General features: G+C 43.1%; 1 protein-coding gene across 1 annotated transcript in view; it reads left to right on the forward strand.

Annotated features, from left to right (window-relative positions):
* BTD (biotinidase) overlaps window positions 1-15,019 on the forward strand; it is a 57,175-nt gene that overhangs the window by 22,517 nt on the left and 19,639 nt on the right. The window contains exons 2-3 of the mRNA XM_077268854.1: window positions 4,237-4,469; window positions 11,603-11,752. Coding sequence (XP_077124969.1) covers window positions 4,260-4,469; window positions 11,603-11,752 — 360 coding nt within the window. The 5' untranslated portion in view covers window positions 4,237-4,259. The remainder of the gene's footprint in view (window positions 1-4,236; window positions 4,470-11,602; window positions 11,753-15,019) is intronic.

Raw genomic sequence — 15,019 nt, forward strand, 5'->3', positions numbered from 1 at the left:
ATAAAAACGGGGCTCAAACTAATTTTTCATACAAGGCCGTCTCGTCACTTTGTCATAACACCTCAGAGGAAGGCAGAAGCTGAACAGCTCAGCCTTCAAAAGGAGATACAGATGCTTTTAGCAAAGAATGTCCTACAGGAGGACCCAAACCACAAGAGAGGCATGGGATTCTACTCGCCTCAGTTTCTTCGGATGAAACCGGATGGGACTTGCAGGACAATAATAAACTTAATTGAAACTTAAAATTGAATTAGTACCTAGTGACGGAGAGTTTGAAGATGGAAACAATAAAGACATGTGTGAGAACTCTTCATCCGTCTTGTTTTATGACTGTCATCGATCTAAAGGACGCATACCACCATGTGCCCATACACCCAGACTACCAGAGATTTCTCAGAGTGGCGGTATTAATGCAGGGAGAGCTAAAGCACTACCAATACAGGGCCCTTCCCTTCGGTCTAGCCATAGCCCCGAGGGTATTTACGAAATTGATGGCAGAGGTCATGGCTTCACGTGTGAGTGTGAACACTAGAGTCAATCTTAATATTTAGTCACGCGGTGCCTCTGATAAGTTAAAAATTAAAAGGTTTTTGTTTGATAACATTTAAGTTACAGCTGAAGTTCTGTTAAGTCTCTGTAAACCAACTGATGTGGGAGAGAGGTACCGCCTTTTTCACCTGTAGGTTTCCTGTCCCTGAGGGAGGATCCCTCTCTCTCTCCGTGGTGCCGTCATGGGATCAGAGAAATACCGTTATCGGTAAGTAACTACGATATTCCACTTTGATTTTGAGCATCGTTCCAACTCCAGACCTCCGTGGGATATTACAACCCCTGGCAAAAATTATGGAATCACCGGCCTTGGAGGATGTTCATTCAGTTGTTTAATTTTGTAGAAAAAAGCAGACCACAGACATGGCACAAAACTAATTTCAAATGGCAACTTTCTGGCTTTAAGAAACACTAAAAGACATCAAGAACAAAAAAATGTGGTAGTCAGTAATGGTTCCTTTTTTTTAACCTAGCATAGGGGGAAAATTATGGAATCACTCAATTCTGAGGAAAAAATTATGGAATCGTGAAAAACAAACACAAAAAACACTCCAAAACATCACTAGTATTTTGTTGCACCACCTCTGGCTTTTATACCAGCTTGCAGTCTCTGAGGCATTGACTTAATGAGTGTCAAACAGTACTCTTCATTAGTGATGAGAGTGTGTACCCGTTGCTCGGGTGGTCTCCGAGTATTTGTGACTGGTTGGAGATTTAGTTTTCATTGCGGCAGCTGAATGATTTACAGCTAATAGCCAGCTTGATTACATGTGGGGATTCCCTAGCAACCAGACAACCCCCACATGTACTCAGCCTGGCTAGTAGCTGTAAATCATTCAGCTGCCGCTATGAAAACTAAATCTCCGAGCGGTCATAAATACTCGGAGGTCACCCGAGCGTGCTCAGGGAAAACCCGAGCAACGAGTACAGTCGCTCATCACTACTCTTCATGAGTCTGGCTCCAACATTCTGATTGCTGTTGCCAGATCAGCTTTGCAGTTTGGAGCCTTGTCATGGACCATTTTCTTCAACTTTCACCAAAGATTTTTAATTGGATTGAGATCCGGACTATTTGCAGGCCATGACATTGACCTTATGTGTCTTTTTTCAAGGAATGTTTTTGCTCTATGGCAGGATGCATTATCATCTTGAAAAATGATTTCATCATCCTTTCAATTGTTGGGATAAGAAAAGTGTCCAAAATATCAACATAAACTTGTGCATTTATTGAAGATGTAATGACAGCCATCTCCCCAGTGCCTTTACCTGACATAAAGCCCCATATCTTCAATGACTGTGGAAATTTGCATGTTCTCTTCAGGCAGTCATCTTTATAAATCTCATTGAAACGGCATCAAACAAAAGTTCCAGCATCATCAATGCTGCCCAATGCAGATTCGCGATTCATCACTGAATATGACTTTCATCCAGTCATCCACAGTCCACGATTGCTTTTCCTTAGCCCATTGTAACCTTGTTTTTTTCTGTTTAGGTGTTAATGATGGCTTTCTTTTAGCTTTTCTGTATGTAAATCCTATTTACTTTTGGCGGTTTCTTACAGTTCGTTCACAGACGTTGACTCCAGTTTCCACCCATTCGTTCCTCATTTGTTTTGGAGACACCAATTCGTTCCTGTTTTGGAGACATATTGCTTTGTTTCCGGTCTTGACGCTTTGATGTCTTCCTTGGTCTACCAGTATGTTTGCCTTTAAAAACCTTCCCATGTTGTTTGTATTTGGTCCAAATTTTAGACACAGCTGACCAGTGTCGGACTGGGGTGCCAAGGGCCCACCAGTAACATTGACTTTGGGGGCCCACTTTTCACCTGCATACAAATATTACGCAAACATAGTTCACAAATGACCCTATATCTCTCTATATAATAATAAAGTCAGTAGTTTGGTTAAAGGGAACCTGTCACCCCCCCCCCCCCCCCCAGGTGTTTTTAACTAAAAGAGTCACCTTGTGCAGCAGTAATGCTGCATTCTGACAAGGTGGCTCTTTTAGTTCTGGGTGCTGTAACTGCCGAAATAATCAGTTTTGTAATTTGTCCTAAATACCTTTTCTTCAGTCAAGGAGGCAGGCCTTTCCTCCCCCTGCTGCAAACACCACACAGACGTCACTCACATCTTCTTGGCGCCGGGCGCCTCCTCAGGGCTGTTTTGAAATGAGCCGGCGCCTGCGCTCTTTTCTCCTGCCTTCAGCAGGCGCAGTGAGGGCTGCCCGTCTGTCCTCATATGCAGTCTAGCTGACTGCGCCTGTACGGCCGCCCTGCCTGTGAATCCCAGCCCCGCATTGTCTTCCGATTTATTCACATTGCGGGGCTGGGATTCACAGGCAGGGCATCAACACAGGAGCAGTCAGCCAGACTGCATATGCTGACAGAGGACGGGCAGCGCTCACTGCGCCTGCCCAAGGCAGGAGAAAAGAGCGCAGGCGCCGGCTAATTTCAAAACAGCGGTGAGGAGGCAGCGCCCGGCGCCAAGAAGATCTGAGTGACGGCTGTGTGGCGTCTGCAGCAGGGGGGGAAAGGCCTGCCTCCTAGACTGAAGAAAAGCTATTTAGGACAAATTACAAAACTGATTATTTCGGCACTTACAGCAGCCAGAACTAAAAGAGCCACCTTGTCAGAATGCAGCATTACCTGCACAAGGTGGCTCTTTTAGTTAAAAATGCCTGGGGGGGGGGGGGGTTGACAAGTTCCCTTTAATGAATGAGATGCTGTTTTTTTTCTGTACAGAGTGAATAAAGTGAATTATGACAAGTACTACAAAAACAGTTGGGTCGGGGGCCCAGTTCTGCACAGGAGCCCACCGGGGGATGCCCCTGTTCCCCTATGGGCCAGTCCGAGCCTGCAGCTGACTGTGAAACACCAACATCTTTTGCAACATTGCGTGATGATTTACCCTCTTTTAAGAGTTTCATACCCCTCTCCTTGTTTCAATTAACATCTCTTGTTTTGGAGCCATGATTCATGTCAGTCCACTTGGTGCAACAGTTCTCCAAGGTGTGATCACTCCTTTTTAGATGCAGACTAATGAGCAGATCTAATTTGATGCAGGTATTATTTTTGGGAATGAAAATTTACAGGGTGATTCCATATTTTTTTCCTCAGAATTGAGTGATTCCATAATTTTTCCCCTATGCCTGGTTAAAAAAAGTAACCATTACTGACTACCACATGTTTTGTTCTTGATTTCGTTTAGTGTTTCTTAAAGCCAGAAAGTTGCCATTTGAAATAACTTTAATTTTGTGCCCTGTCTGTGCTCTGCTTTTTTTTTCTACAAAATTAAACAACTGAATGAACATCCTCCAAGGCCGGTGATCCCATAATTTTTGCCAGGGGTTGTAGTTGTGATTTATGTTGATCATTTTTAGGTTTTAGTGTTCTCAACACATTCCACTATGTAGTGAATTAAGATTTACAACTGGAGTGTGATATCTAGGATGTGAGATTTTAGTGTTCCCTTTATTTTTTTGAGCAGTGTATTTCACCTCACTGTGTGCCAACAGGCCTCAAATTATACGGGGGCAGAGCATGACCCACACCCAACTTTCTTCCACTTGCTCTTGGAAAGCTATATTATGGCAAGGCATTAGCGATATTCATATTCTGTTTATTTACCTTAGGCAAAAAATAATGCTTTGTTGCTGCTTTTATTAATTTTATTGAATTTATTTTTCTAGGCATCGATTGTTTTGCAAGAGAGATGGGCATCAAAGCGGTCATGCGTGTTTTGGACTGCTGTTATATGCTGCGAGTTGCATTTACAATAGATTACTACACTGCCGCTGTGTATGAGCACCATGCTATACTGAACCACAACTCCGCAGATCCGTCCAATCGAACATTTGCCTTGGAGTTTATGTCCAAAAACCTAGATATTTATGAGCAGAAGGTTGTTGCTGCTGCTAAAAGGGTAAGTAACTGGTTGTAACATCGTCAGGCTATAAATGGCTCGTCTATGTGAGTATTAATCACTGTCAGGTATTTTGCAGTTCACCCAGGGCTGCCACTAGGAATTTCGGGGCCCCATACTGGCAAAATGTTCGGGGCCCCCTTGAGACTCCGCCCAGGCTCCACCCCAGCCCCGCCTCCACCCCTTGAACTGTCCACAGTCAAAAGATTTTTAAAGCCGCAACCACGACAAGGTCGGGCCCTACCCTACTCTAACCTATTAAACATTTGATAAAGTATCCAATACAATTTAGGTATATTTTTATTTATTTTTCAATTTTTAAAATGACCAATACCACATACAGGGGACAAATACCACCGCACCATGACCATACCACATATTACCACCATATGATCACCAATAATACCACATACAGGAGACAAATACCACCGCCCCATGACCAGACCACATATTACCACCACAGTGACCAAATGATAGCACATATAAGGAACAAATACCACCACACCATGGCTGGACAACATATTACCACCACATAGTGACTGAATACTACAATACTGATCAGTAATAACAAAAAAAAACGCCACAAAACTAATATCACCATAAGTGCCAGTATTCACAGGAGATCTGTACTTAGTATGCAGTCTGTGTACAGGTAATACAGTGATCACTGGTCACCTGGCCGCGCTCCTGCGGCAAAGATCCCTCCCGGCGTTTCAGTGTGCACTTGCCGGCGAATGACAATGACGTCATACGCCGGCGATGCGCGCTGCCATCAGCTGCCAGCCTCCGATTGGCTGGAGGCTTTAACCATTGCCTTGCGGGCCCGTAAGGCAAACTGAACCTGCGACTCGGACGCAGATTCAGTTACCGATAGAAGCCGCCTGCCGCTGGGGCCCGGGCCAGATGAGCAGAAGAGATGGGGCCCGATGCGGGCCCCCTCTGCCCACCGGGCCCCATACGCCAGTCAGGGCAGTAATGCCCTGATGGCGGCCCTGAGTTCACCTTTATTTTAAATGACTTTATTAACAATAGAAGTAAGATTTAAAACCCGTGTCCCCACTTAGCTCCTAACGCCAACATTTTATATTTACAACAGGATTTTCTTGGATCGCTCCTGTTAGCATATTGTAATGCGTCCAACGAAAATGTTAAATGTTTGTCATCCACTGAAGCAAAGCAATAAAGACCAACCTGATCCAGATTAAATATATATTTTTAGCATTTTCTTTTCTTCTCAATGCTAAGTAGCATTCAACATGTTTTATCTATAGTACAAAAAATGTAGAAAAACATTATATTTTCATATATTTGCAAATCACATCTAAAAATAAGGAATAAACTCACCTTAGACCCCAGATAGTGTTATGCTCCCTATGGATTCTAAATTAATGTGGAGAAGCCAACCCAAGTCAGACTTGGTGCTGTTAGAATCAGCCTGAAACAGAGGCAGAAAGTACTTAAAGGGAACCTGACAGCAGGATTGTGCACAGTAACCTACAGTGTCAGGTCGGCGCCGTTATACTGATTAGGCTGGGATCACACATGCGGGAAATACAGCCGAGTCTCGCATGTTAATACCCGGCATTGCCGTCGTCACTCAGGAGCAGAGCGTGCAGCCGCGTGGGAATACATGGAGCCGCACGCTCTGCTCCCGAGTGTGCCTCCTTTTACGGCCAGACCATTTAAACCTTGGCCAAAGGTAGCTCCCTGGGATCTAAATTTAGTGTTAAATGCCCTAACCTCTCCTCCCTTTGAGCCTCTTAGGCCTCTTTCACATTTCCGTCGGTACGGGTCCGTCGCAAACCGTCGGCCCGACGTACCGACGGACGTTGTGCAAAATGGTGCACAATGTGGGCAGCGGATGCAGTTTTCAGATGCATCCGCTACTCATTATGAGTTCCGGGGAGGAGGGGGCGGAGTTTCGGCCGCGCATGCGTGGTCGAAAATGGCGGATGCGTTGCACAAAAAAGTTACATTGAACTTTTTTTGTGACGACGGTCCGCCAATTACCGACGCATCCAGTGTCGGTAATACAAGTCTATGTGCAAAAAACGCATCCTGCGGGCAACTTTGCAGGATGCATTTTGCACAGAACGACGCATTGCAATGTCTTCAAAAAGACATAAGTGTGAAATTAGCCTTACTTCCATCTCGGTAAAGGCTCTAACTCTAAAGACAGTTCTCCTGGTTGCCCTTACGTCAGCTCGACGTATTAGTGAACTTCAAGCTATCTCTGTAACCCCCCCCCCCCAATACACTACATTTCTGGATGACAAAGTAATTATAAAAACTGACCTGGCCTTCCTACCAAAGGTCAATTCAAAATTTCACAGGGACCAGGAGATAGTTTTGCCCTCTTTTTGTACCAACCTAAAATCCCAGGGAGACGAAAACTTCCATTGCCTGGATGTCAGACGTTACCTACTTAAATATCTAGAAGTAACAAAACAATGGCGACAGTCACTAGCCCTTTTTGTCTGCCTTCCAAGGGGCAAACAGGTAAAAGAAGGCCACAAAATCAACTATCGCACGGTGGCTTCGTATGGCTATCTCACTCTCCTACTCCTCTTTAGGGCAAGCTCCTCCACTGGGTGTAACGGCCCACTCTACAAGGGCCATCGCCACATCCTGGGCGGAAAGGGCAAATGCATCTGTAGAACAGATCTGCAATGCAGCGGTATGGTCCTCACCCTCTACTTTCCTCCGCCACTATAGGCTAGATCCGGGGCTATCAAATCTTGCCTTTGGGAGAAAAGTGTTATCTGCTATTGTCCCACCCTAGGAGTCTTTTTTATTTCTTCCTCTCACGTAATGGTGCTGTCATGCGGAAGGGAAAAAATTATAATTACTTACCGGTAATTTGATTTTCCAGATCCATGACAGCACCGCATTAATTCCCACCCTATCTTGGTGATGGTTGTGTGATTCACAAAAGCAAAAATAAAAAAAACCCAATGATGATGAGATATTATTAACTAAATATACATATGATTTGTTATGTCTTTGGAAAATGAACATAATCTACGCATACCTGAACTAATAAAGCGGTTACCTTGTATACTCTGAAAGCAAACTGAGGAGAGAGGTGCCGCCCCCTTCTTTTATCTCTGCTGCAGGTTTTCTGTTCCTGGGGGTGGGAGCCATCTCACGTAACGGTGCTGTCATGGATCTGGAAAATCAAATTATCGGTAAGTAATTAGCATTTTTCTTTCCTCTAGCAAAATGGCGCCAGCAGTGCCTGTGCAGTAGCATCTATCAGCGATGCATGTGGTTTTTGTTTTGTTTTTTTTTTTAAGTACATTTTATATCACCAAACAAAATAAATAACTAGACATTATACATGCAATCATGCTACAGCGCAGGCTCTTGCTGAATGTGATTTTTTTTTTTTCAAAACCCTGTTATATACAGTATGTAAAATAGAGGGCAGGTCTCTAAGAGATCAGTGACCTGTCTGAAGCCATACAGATGAATATGGAAACAGAGCACCACATGAAGACACACACACACACACACACACACACACACACACACACACACACACACACACACACGCGCGCTGCCCTGGAGCAAGACAATCTCTTTAACTGAAAATAAAGATTAAACAACAACCACAAGACTGATTTCATCACCAAGGTATCATTGTAATCAGTATAACGGCGCCGACCTGACGCTGTCTGTAGGTTACTGAGCACAATCCTGCTGACAGGTTCCCTTTAAGGAGTATTCTCATTGGTGTTAGACAGGATGGAAATAAGCAAGTTGTCAGTGGAGAAGCAGGGGGAGTAATTACAGCATGTTCACTGTGTAGTGAGTTCTGACTGATCACTGCGCCCTGTGCAGCTTCTGTGACCAGAAGCGAGCAGCTGCAGGAAGAATATAACTTTCTTTTCTCCCTACAGACTCACTTCCAGTTATTCTGCCACATATGTATAAAATGATGTTTACCTGCAGATTACTACTGTGGCTGCAGGTTAATAGGTTAATGTATATATTTTTTTCCTTTTGTTGACAGTTTCCCTTTTGAAATAAACATTGTTTTGTAAAAGAAGGCCGCCATGTTTTTCTAATCCTCAACAACCTATTCACAGAATATACAGAATATATAATTAATTCCTGATATTTGCATGTTTCACGACTAGGATCCCTTTTGCCCATTAGCCATCCTAGTCTCCATACAATTAAGTGGTTGTTGGCATGACACACACAGACTTAAACATTCATGTACAAGTGTAACCACCTCCTCATTGCGCTATATGGAGCCTGTATAGGTGAGGATCCAGTGTTGCGCAATAAATGTTACTTGATCACCCATGACCCTTTGACCTGTTCCCCCCCCCCCCCTTTTTATTTATTTTTATTTTTATTTATAACTTACCAAGCGGTTGATTAAAAATACATATTATACAATCCCAAGAAATGGAGTTCATTTTAGTGTCAATCCTTGTTTGACTATAATACCATGCCCAATCTTCCCCTCCCAACCTTCACTTATCTGAACTCACATTTTAATATTATACTGGGTACAATATCTAGACTACAATTTCAACATGAGAACCATACAGTAAGGTGTTTTCATATCTGAAACATTAGGTCTCTTCTTAGAGAAGTTAAATATTGCATTCCATTTAATCCATTCCCCCCACTGTTTACCAAATTTCATAATATGCCCCCCGTGATGTATAACTTTTTTTTTTTCCATCAGAATGGTGGTATTTAAACTGCTCACAACCTCTTCCACTCACTGGGCAATTTTCGCCAACCAGTGTTCAGATATGGTCTATTTGGTTTCATGAAGTATTTTGACTATGGCCAGTTGTTGTGGGGCTGAATTTGGCCAGTTGTTGTGGGGCTGAATTTCCAGTATTTCCCACATCTCCCTCTCCCCCTCTCCCTCGTGATTCAATCTACCCACCTCCTCCCACAGCCCAACCAGGTAAGAGTAGGACCAGAACATATGGACCAAGTCTGCGCCATCTTCCCTACAACGTGGGCAACAATCATCTGTCCTGAAGCCAACCCTGTATAGGTCTATATACTCTGTGTATTAGAAATATTTGGGATTTTCTTTGGGTCGTATTTATCAATACTTTCCCTGGTGATTCTGAAATATCATCATCCCATTCTTCTGAAGTAATTTGTCCCAAATCCCCCTCCCATCTGGGTTTAACTACAGCCATAGGGTTTCCCAGGATTTTTAGTAATAAGGAGATATGCATGAAGGATATAAGGCCTGTAGTATTTTTCAACACCCCATTCAAAGAGCTTGACAAAAAAAATTGACATCAAGTATCTACAATTACCGCACTCAATTAGAGCTCAGGAGTCTGAGTTACTTTTAATTTGTGTATGTTTTAAATGTTCAAACGTGCTAAAATAACCCTCCTTACATAAATTTTATATCTCAATCTCCTCCTTTTCCATTTCACAACACCTTCCAAATGCTGCAGTTCCTTCAAAAAGGGGTTATTCCTGATTGGTGGGGGTGTGTGTACATATTCTCCCATTCCCAAACATTTCTTGCGTGCCAACCAGATTTTATGCACAAGCCTTAAAGTCAGGAAGCATCCGGGCTTAGGCCTAAGCCTGTGTTACTCTAGTAGTTCTACTAAATCACACTCATTTACTATACCAGTATGTTGTCAGGTCCAACACCAGGAAATAAAGATATAGACATAGTGTCAGATTTTTAGAGCATGTGCCAATTTTCCCATGAAAAATCTTGTCTGGAAGAAACGTGTCAGGAAACACGCAGGGACATTATAGGGTATATGTAATACAAAGGGCTAAATGTGGACTGCCCTTGTTAGGGCGGGAGCAATGGGGAGTTGGAGTTGGGCCAGTATGAACAGGGCTTTCCAGTTTCCCACTTCCAGTTTGGACAGGATTTCTGCTCCCTTGGTGAACTTCCCCCTGGATGCACCAAATCGGGTGAGAGTTCTTATTTATTTAATCTTGTCAATTATCAACACAGCTGCTTTATAATATATTGGTGACCTGACCACTTAGATTTCGTATAAGGTGGGCTACTGTTTGATAAATTGTAATAGACCACTGTGTCTTTTCATGCTGCTTTACCCATACTGGGATACTTTGTATTCCTTCACATAGTAGGTAAGGTTGATTGCCTTATAGGCAATTCATTTGGGTGTGCCTTTTGTACCTTTTTAATATGACATGTTTTTTATGTTTTATTAGATACAATTGCTTGCTTCATACCCTACTAGTGAGTTGGGAGAACAATTCCCCATTTGGGGACTGTTGGTCACTTCTGCTAATTTCTAAATTAGTGAATAAATGCAACTATCCTTGTCAGTCACCCATTTCAGATGTTTTTTACCCTCCATATAATCCAAACCTGCAGCAGATAGCTTGTTTGAGGGGGAGGGGAAGAAGCCTTACAACCCCCCCCCCCCTCCTTCCTTCCCTCAAACAGTATGAGCCTACCCTTTCCAGCAAGGCATGGGGCCAAAAGCAGCTCACAACCATTCGGAGCATGCTTCACAATACAAAATACCAGAAATAAAATACAATATTAATTCAAAACATCCATTAAATATGGAGATTCCCCTAAGGATTTTACACCAATAGTGCTCTCTGCGTGCTTCGGGTCCGCATTATTGTGCACCTGGGGGTTTGATGCTGTATCATGGGGGGGGGGGGGGGGGGGGGGGTCTTCCTCCCTCTCCTCGTGAACTAATGGAGCAAATCTAGATTTCTTTGGGGGACATTATGCAGTACCCGTTTGCCACTCACTGACCTCAGTTTCTGTGGGCTGTGCGTGAATGCTCTATGAGCGTATTGCTCCAGTCTGGCCACTACCTCTCCTCCTACATCTCTTCCTCCGGCCACAGAACGTGCAGGCGCCATCTTGGATGTTTGGTGCCACTCCGTCCTCCCTTTCTGCTTCATGTAATCTTCACCACCACAGACCTGAAAAAGTACCTCCAGCATCTGTCAGCCACTGGGTAGAGGTTTTTTCCTCCCTAAATTGCGCCACAGGATGAGTGCAGTGGGAGCTCTCCGATGACATGTCCTCTCTACATGCACACTACGCCACACCCTCTGCTCCAACATTTTTAGTTAAGTGTTGAATGGAATGTATTTAATGACTTTTTTTTTTTTCATACCAGGGTGTTGAAATTATAGTTTTTCCTGAAGATGGAATCCATGGCTTTAACTACAGCAGATCATCCATCTATCCGTTCTTGGATTACCTTCCTCCTCCAAACCTGCGACCATGGAATCCATGTCATGAGCCAGACAGGTTTCTGGATACTGAGGTTAGAGCCTATTAGTAGCTTATATTGCTAGATAAAGTATTATCTTCAAGCTTTGCACGATAGATCTATACTGATCTTCTCATTTTCTGTGTTACCTGTCACATGTACCATACATAAGTTATTCTTGATATTTTCATGTATTCCTAAAGTGGTCTGAGCCTGCAGTTATATACTCTTTTTCCAGTAAAAATTAGTCCTTTACAGGCACACCTACCAATTTACCAGGAGTACACATTAGCTGAACTACCTAGTGTGTGTGGAATGCAGGGAAAGAAGTGTTTGGCATGCTGGCTGGACTGTAAAATATAGAATGTTAAAAAAAAAAACCTCATACCGAGAAGAAGAATTTCTGAACTTTTTCCACCTTTTAATGTCACCAATAATCTGTATAAATTAGTTGAAAAAAAGAAAAAAACTGATCATTTTGAGGGGGAAAATTTTAAAAAAACAAACTATAAAATAATGTGGACATCCTCTTATAATGGAGGATGTGGTTGTATTAAGAATGAGCAAATCACATGTAAACCCATGTTAAACAATAGTTGGTACACAGCTGTCAACGTTTGCAGTGATTCTGATTAACTCAGTATGAAGTTTAGCTATTCTAATAGGATTTTTCTGATCTTATCTTAGTTGCATTTTTCCAGCAGAAGCCATTGTCCTTTTAAACAGCTTACAACACAGCAAATAGATCTCATTGTTGAAAGTGATCAATTTGGAGAAGGGTATATAAAAAAAAAAATGTCTAAGGGTACCGTTACACAAAACTATTTACCAACGATCACGACCAGCGATACGACCTGGCCGTGATCGTTGGTAAGTCGTTGTGTGGTCGCTGGAGAGCTGTCACACAGACAGCTCTCCAGCGACCAACGATGCCGAAGTCCCCGGGTAACCAGGGTAAACATCGGGTTACTAAGCGCAGGGCCGCGCTTAGTAACCCGATGTTTACCCTGGTTACAAGCGAACGCATCGCTGGATTGGTGTCACACACACCGATCCAGCGATGACAGCGGGAGATCCAGCGACGAAAGAAAGTTCCAAACGATCTGCTACGACGTACGATTCTCAGCGGGGTCCCTGATCGCTGCTGCGTGTCAGACACAGCGATATCGCTGGAACGTCACGGATCGTGCCGTCGTAGCGACAAAAGTGCCACTGTGAGATGGTACCCTAAGGGTACCTTCACACTAAGCGACTTTGCAGCGAGAACGACGACGATCCGTGACGTTGCAGCGTCCTGGATAGCGATCTCATTGTGTTTGACACCCAGCAGCGATCTGGATCCCGCTGTGATATCGCTGGTCGGAGCTAGAAGTCCAGAACTTTATTTCGTCGCTGATCACCCGCTGTCATCGCTGGATCGGTGACGTCACCGCTGTGCTCTGCTTTACGGCCGGCCGGCGCTGACACATTCAGTGCAGGGAAGCCGCCGGCGGGGGACGTGACAGACATCAGAAGGTGAGTATGTAGTGTTTTTTTTTTTTTTTTACTTTTACAATGGTAACCAGGGTAAATATTGGGTTACTAAGCGCGGCCCTGCACTTAGTAACCCAATGTTTACCCTGGTTACCCGGGTGCTGCCCGGGGACTTCGGCATAGTTGAAGACAGTTTCAACGATGCCGAAGTCGTTCTCCTGATCGTTGGTTGCTGGAGAGAGCTGTCTGTGTGACAGCTCCCCAGCGACCACACAACGACTTACCAACGATCGCATCGCTGGTCATGATCGTTGGTAAGTCGTTTAGTGTAACGGTACCTTAAGGCATTAGATATACCATGGAACACTGTTAAGACAGTCATCAAGAAGTGCCTTAAAATTTGGCACAACAGTGACATTATCTGAAATTGAACGTCTCTGGAAAATTGATCAAAAGACAAGAAGAAAATTGGTCTAGAAGGCCTCAAGCGACATTAAAAGAGCTGCAGGAATTTCTGGCAAGTACTGCATGTGACAACAATTTACTGTATTCTTCATATATCTGGCCTGTGAGGTAGGATGGCAAGGCAGAAGTGTTTTCTTACAAAGAAAAACATCCCAGTCTATCTTTGAAAAAACCTTTTTGCATATGGTCAAACATGTTAAGGTCTAAAGAGACCAAGGTTGAACTTTTTGGCCATAAATCCAAAAGGAATGTTTGACGCAAAGTCAACACTGTCCATCAACAAGGAACATTATACCCACAGTAAAGCATGGCGGAGGCACCATTATGTTTTGTGGCTGTTTTTTGTAGCTGGGACTGGGGCTTTAGACAAGATGAAGTGAATTATGAATAGTTCCAAATATGAATGTTGCTACAAAACCTTCAGGCCTCTGCTAAAAAATTAAAGATTAATTTCATCTTTCAGCACAGCAACGACGCTAAGAAAACCTCCAATTCAGCAAAACAATGAAGATAAAAGTTTGGGAATGACCCAGGCAGAGCCGAGACCTAAATCCAATTGAAAATCTGTGAGGTTACCTGAAAGCCACTGTAACCAGGAGATGCAATCGCAATTTGACACATTTGAATACTTCTATAAGGAAGAGAGGGCAAAGCTTGCTAACTGCATATGTGCGTTTCCAATAGACTTCTACCCAAAAAGATTCAATGCTTTTATAAATCCAAAGGGTACTTAAAGTATTAGTTTAAGGGCATGCATATTTATGAAACCACATTATTTTAATTCTGTATTGTTCTTTTTCCACCCAACAAGATTTCTGTTTATTTTGCAATTGAATTGTACGGATTGTGGGTGACATTGAGGTGTAAAAAGATCTGAAACTATTCTTCCTAGTATGATAGTGTTTTGTTTTTTGTCGCATAAAAAAACACATTTTAACGTAGTGTGTAGACTTAGTATAACCCCTCAAATAAAAAACAGTCTTCGGCACCAAAGCACTGTGGATTAAATAAATTATTCACCCTGCTGTGAACATCTACGGTCTGTTCACTGGGAATATGGTGGTACTCAGCAAAAAGGTGATATGCAAAACATGTCAGAGAAAAAAAATGTGACATTCACCACTTCCTTAAAATCAGTCCTTTATTGCAATGTTTGGAACATAGTGGGCCGTGCAGGGAGAGTGGGAAAAAATGGACCATGGCCTTTTCGCGTTTAGCACATCGTGCTGGTAAGCTGACTTTTTCTATATTATTCCAGGACTAGGATAAGTCCAGACGCCACGGATTGGGCTATTTCACGTCTTTTATTCCATAAGGGTACATCTTGGTAGCACTACTTTAAATTCCTCTCATTTAGTATCTGCATCAGATTAAATAAAGTTG

This window comes from Ranitomeya variabilis, chromosome 6 (genome assembly GCF_051348905.1).
Source record: "Ranitomeya variabilis isolate aRanVar5 chromosome 6, aRanVar5.hap1, whole genome shotgun sequence".
In the NCBI taxonomy this organism is placed as follows: domain Eukaryota; kingdom Metazoa; phylum Chordata; class Amphibia; order Anura; family Dendrobatidae; genus Ranitomeya; species Ranitomeya variabilis.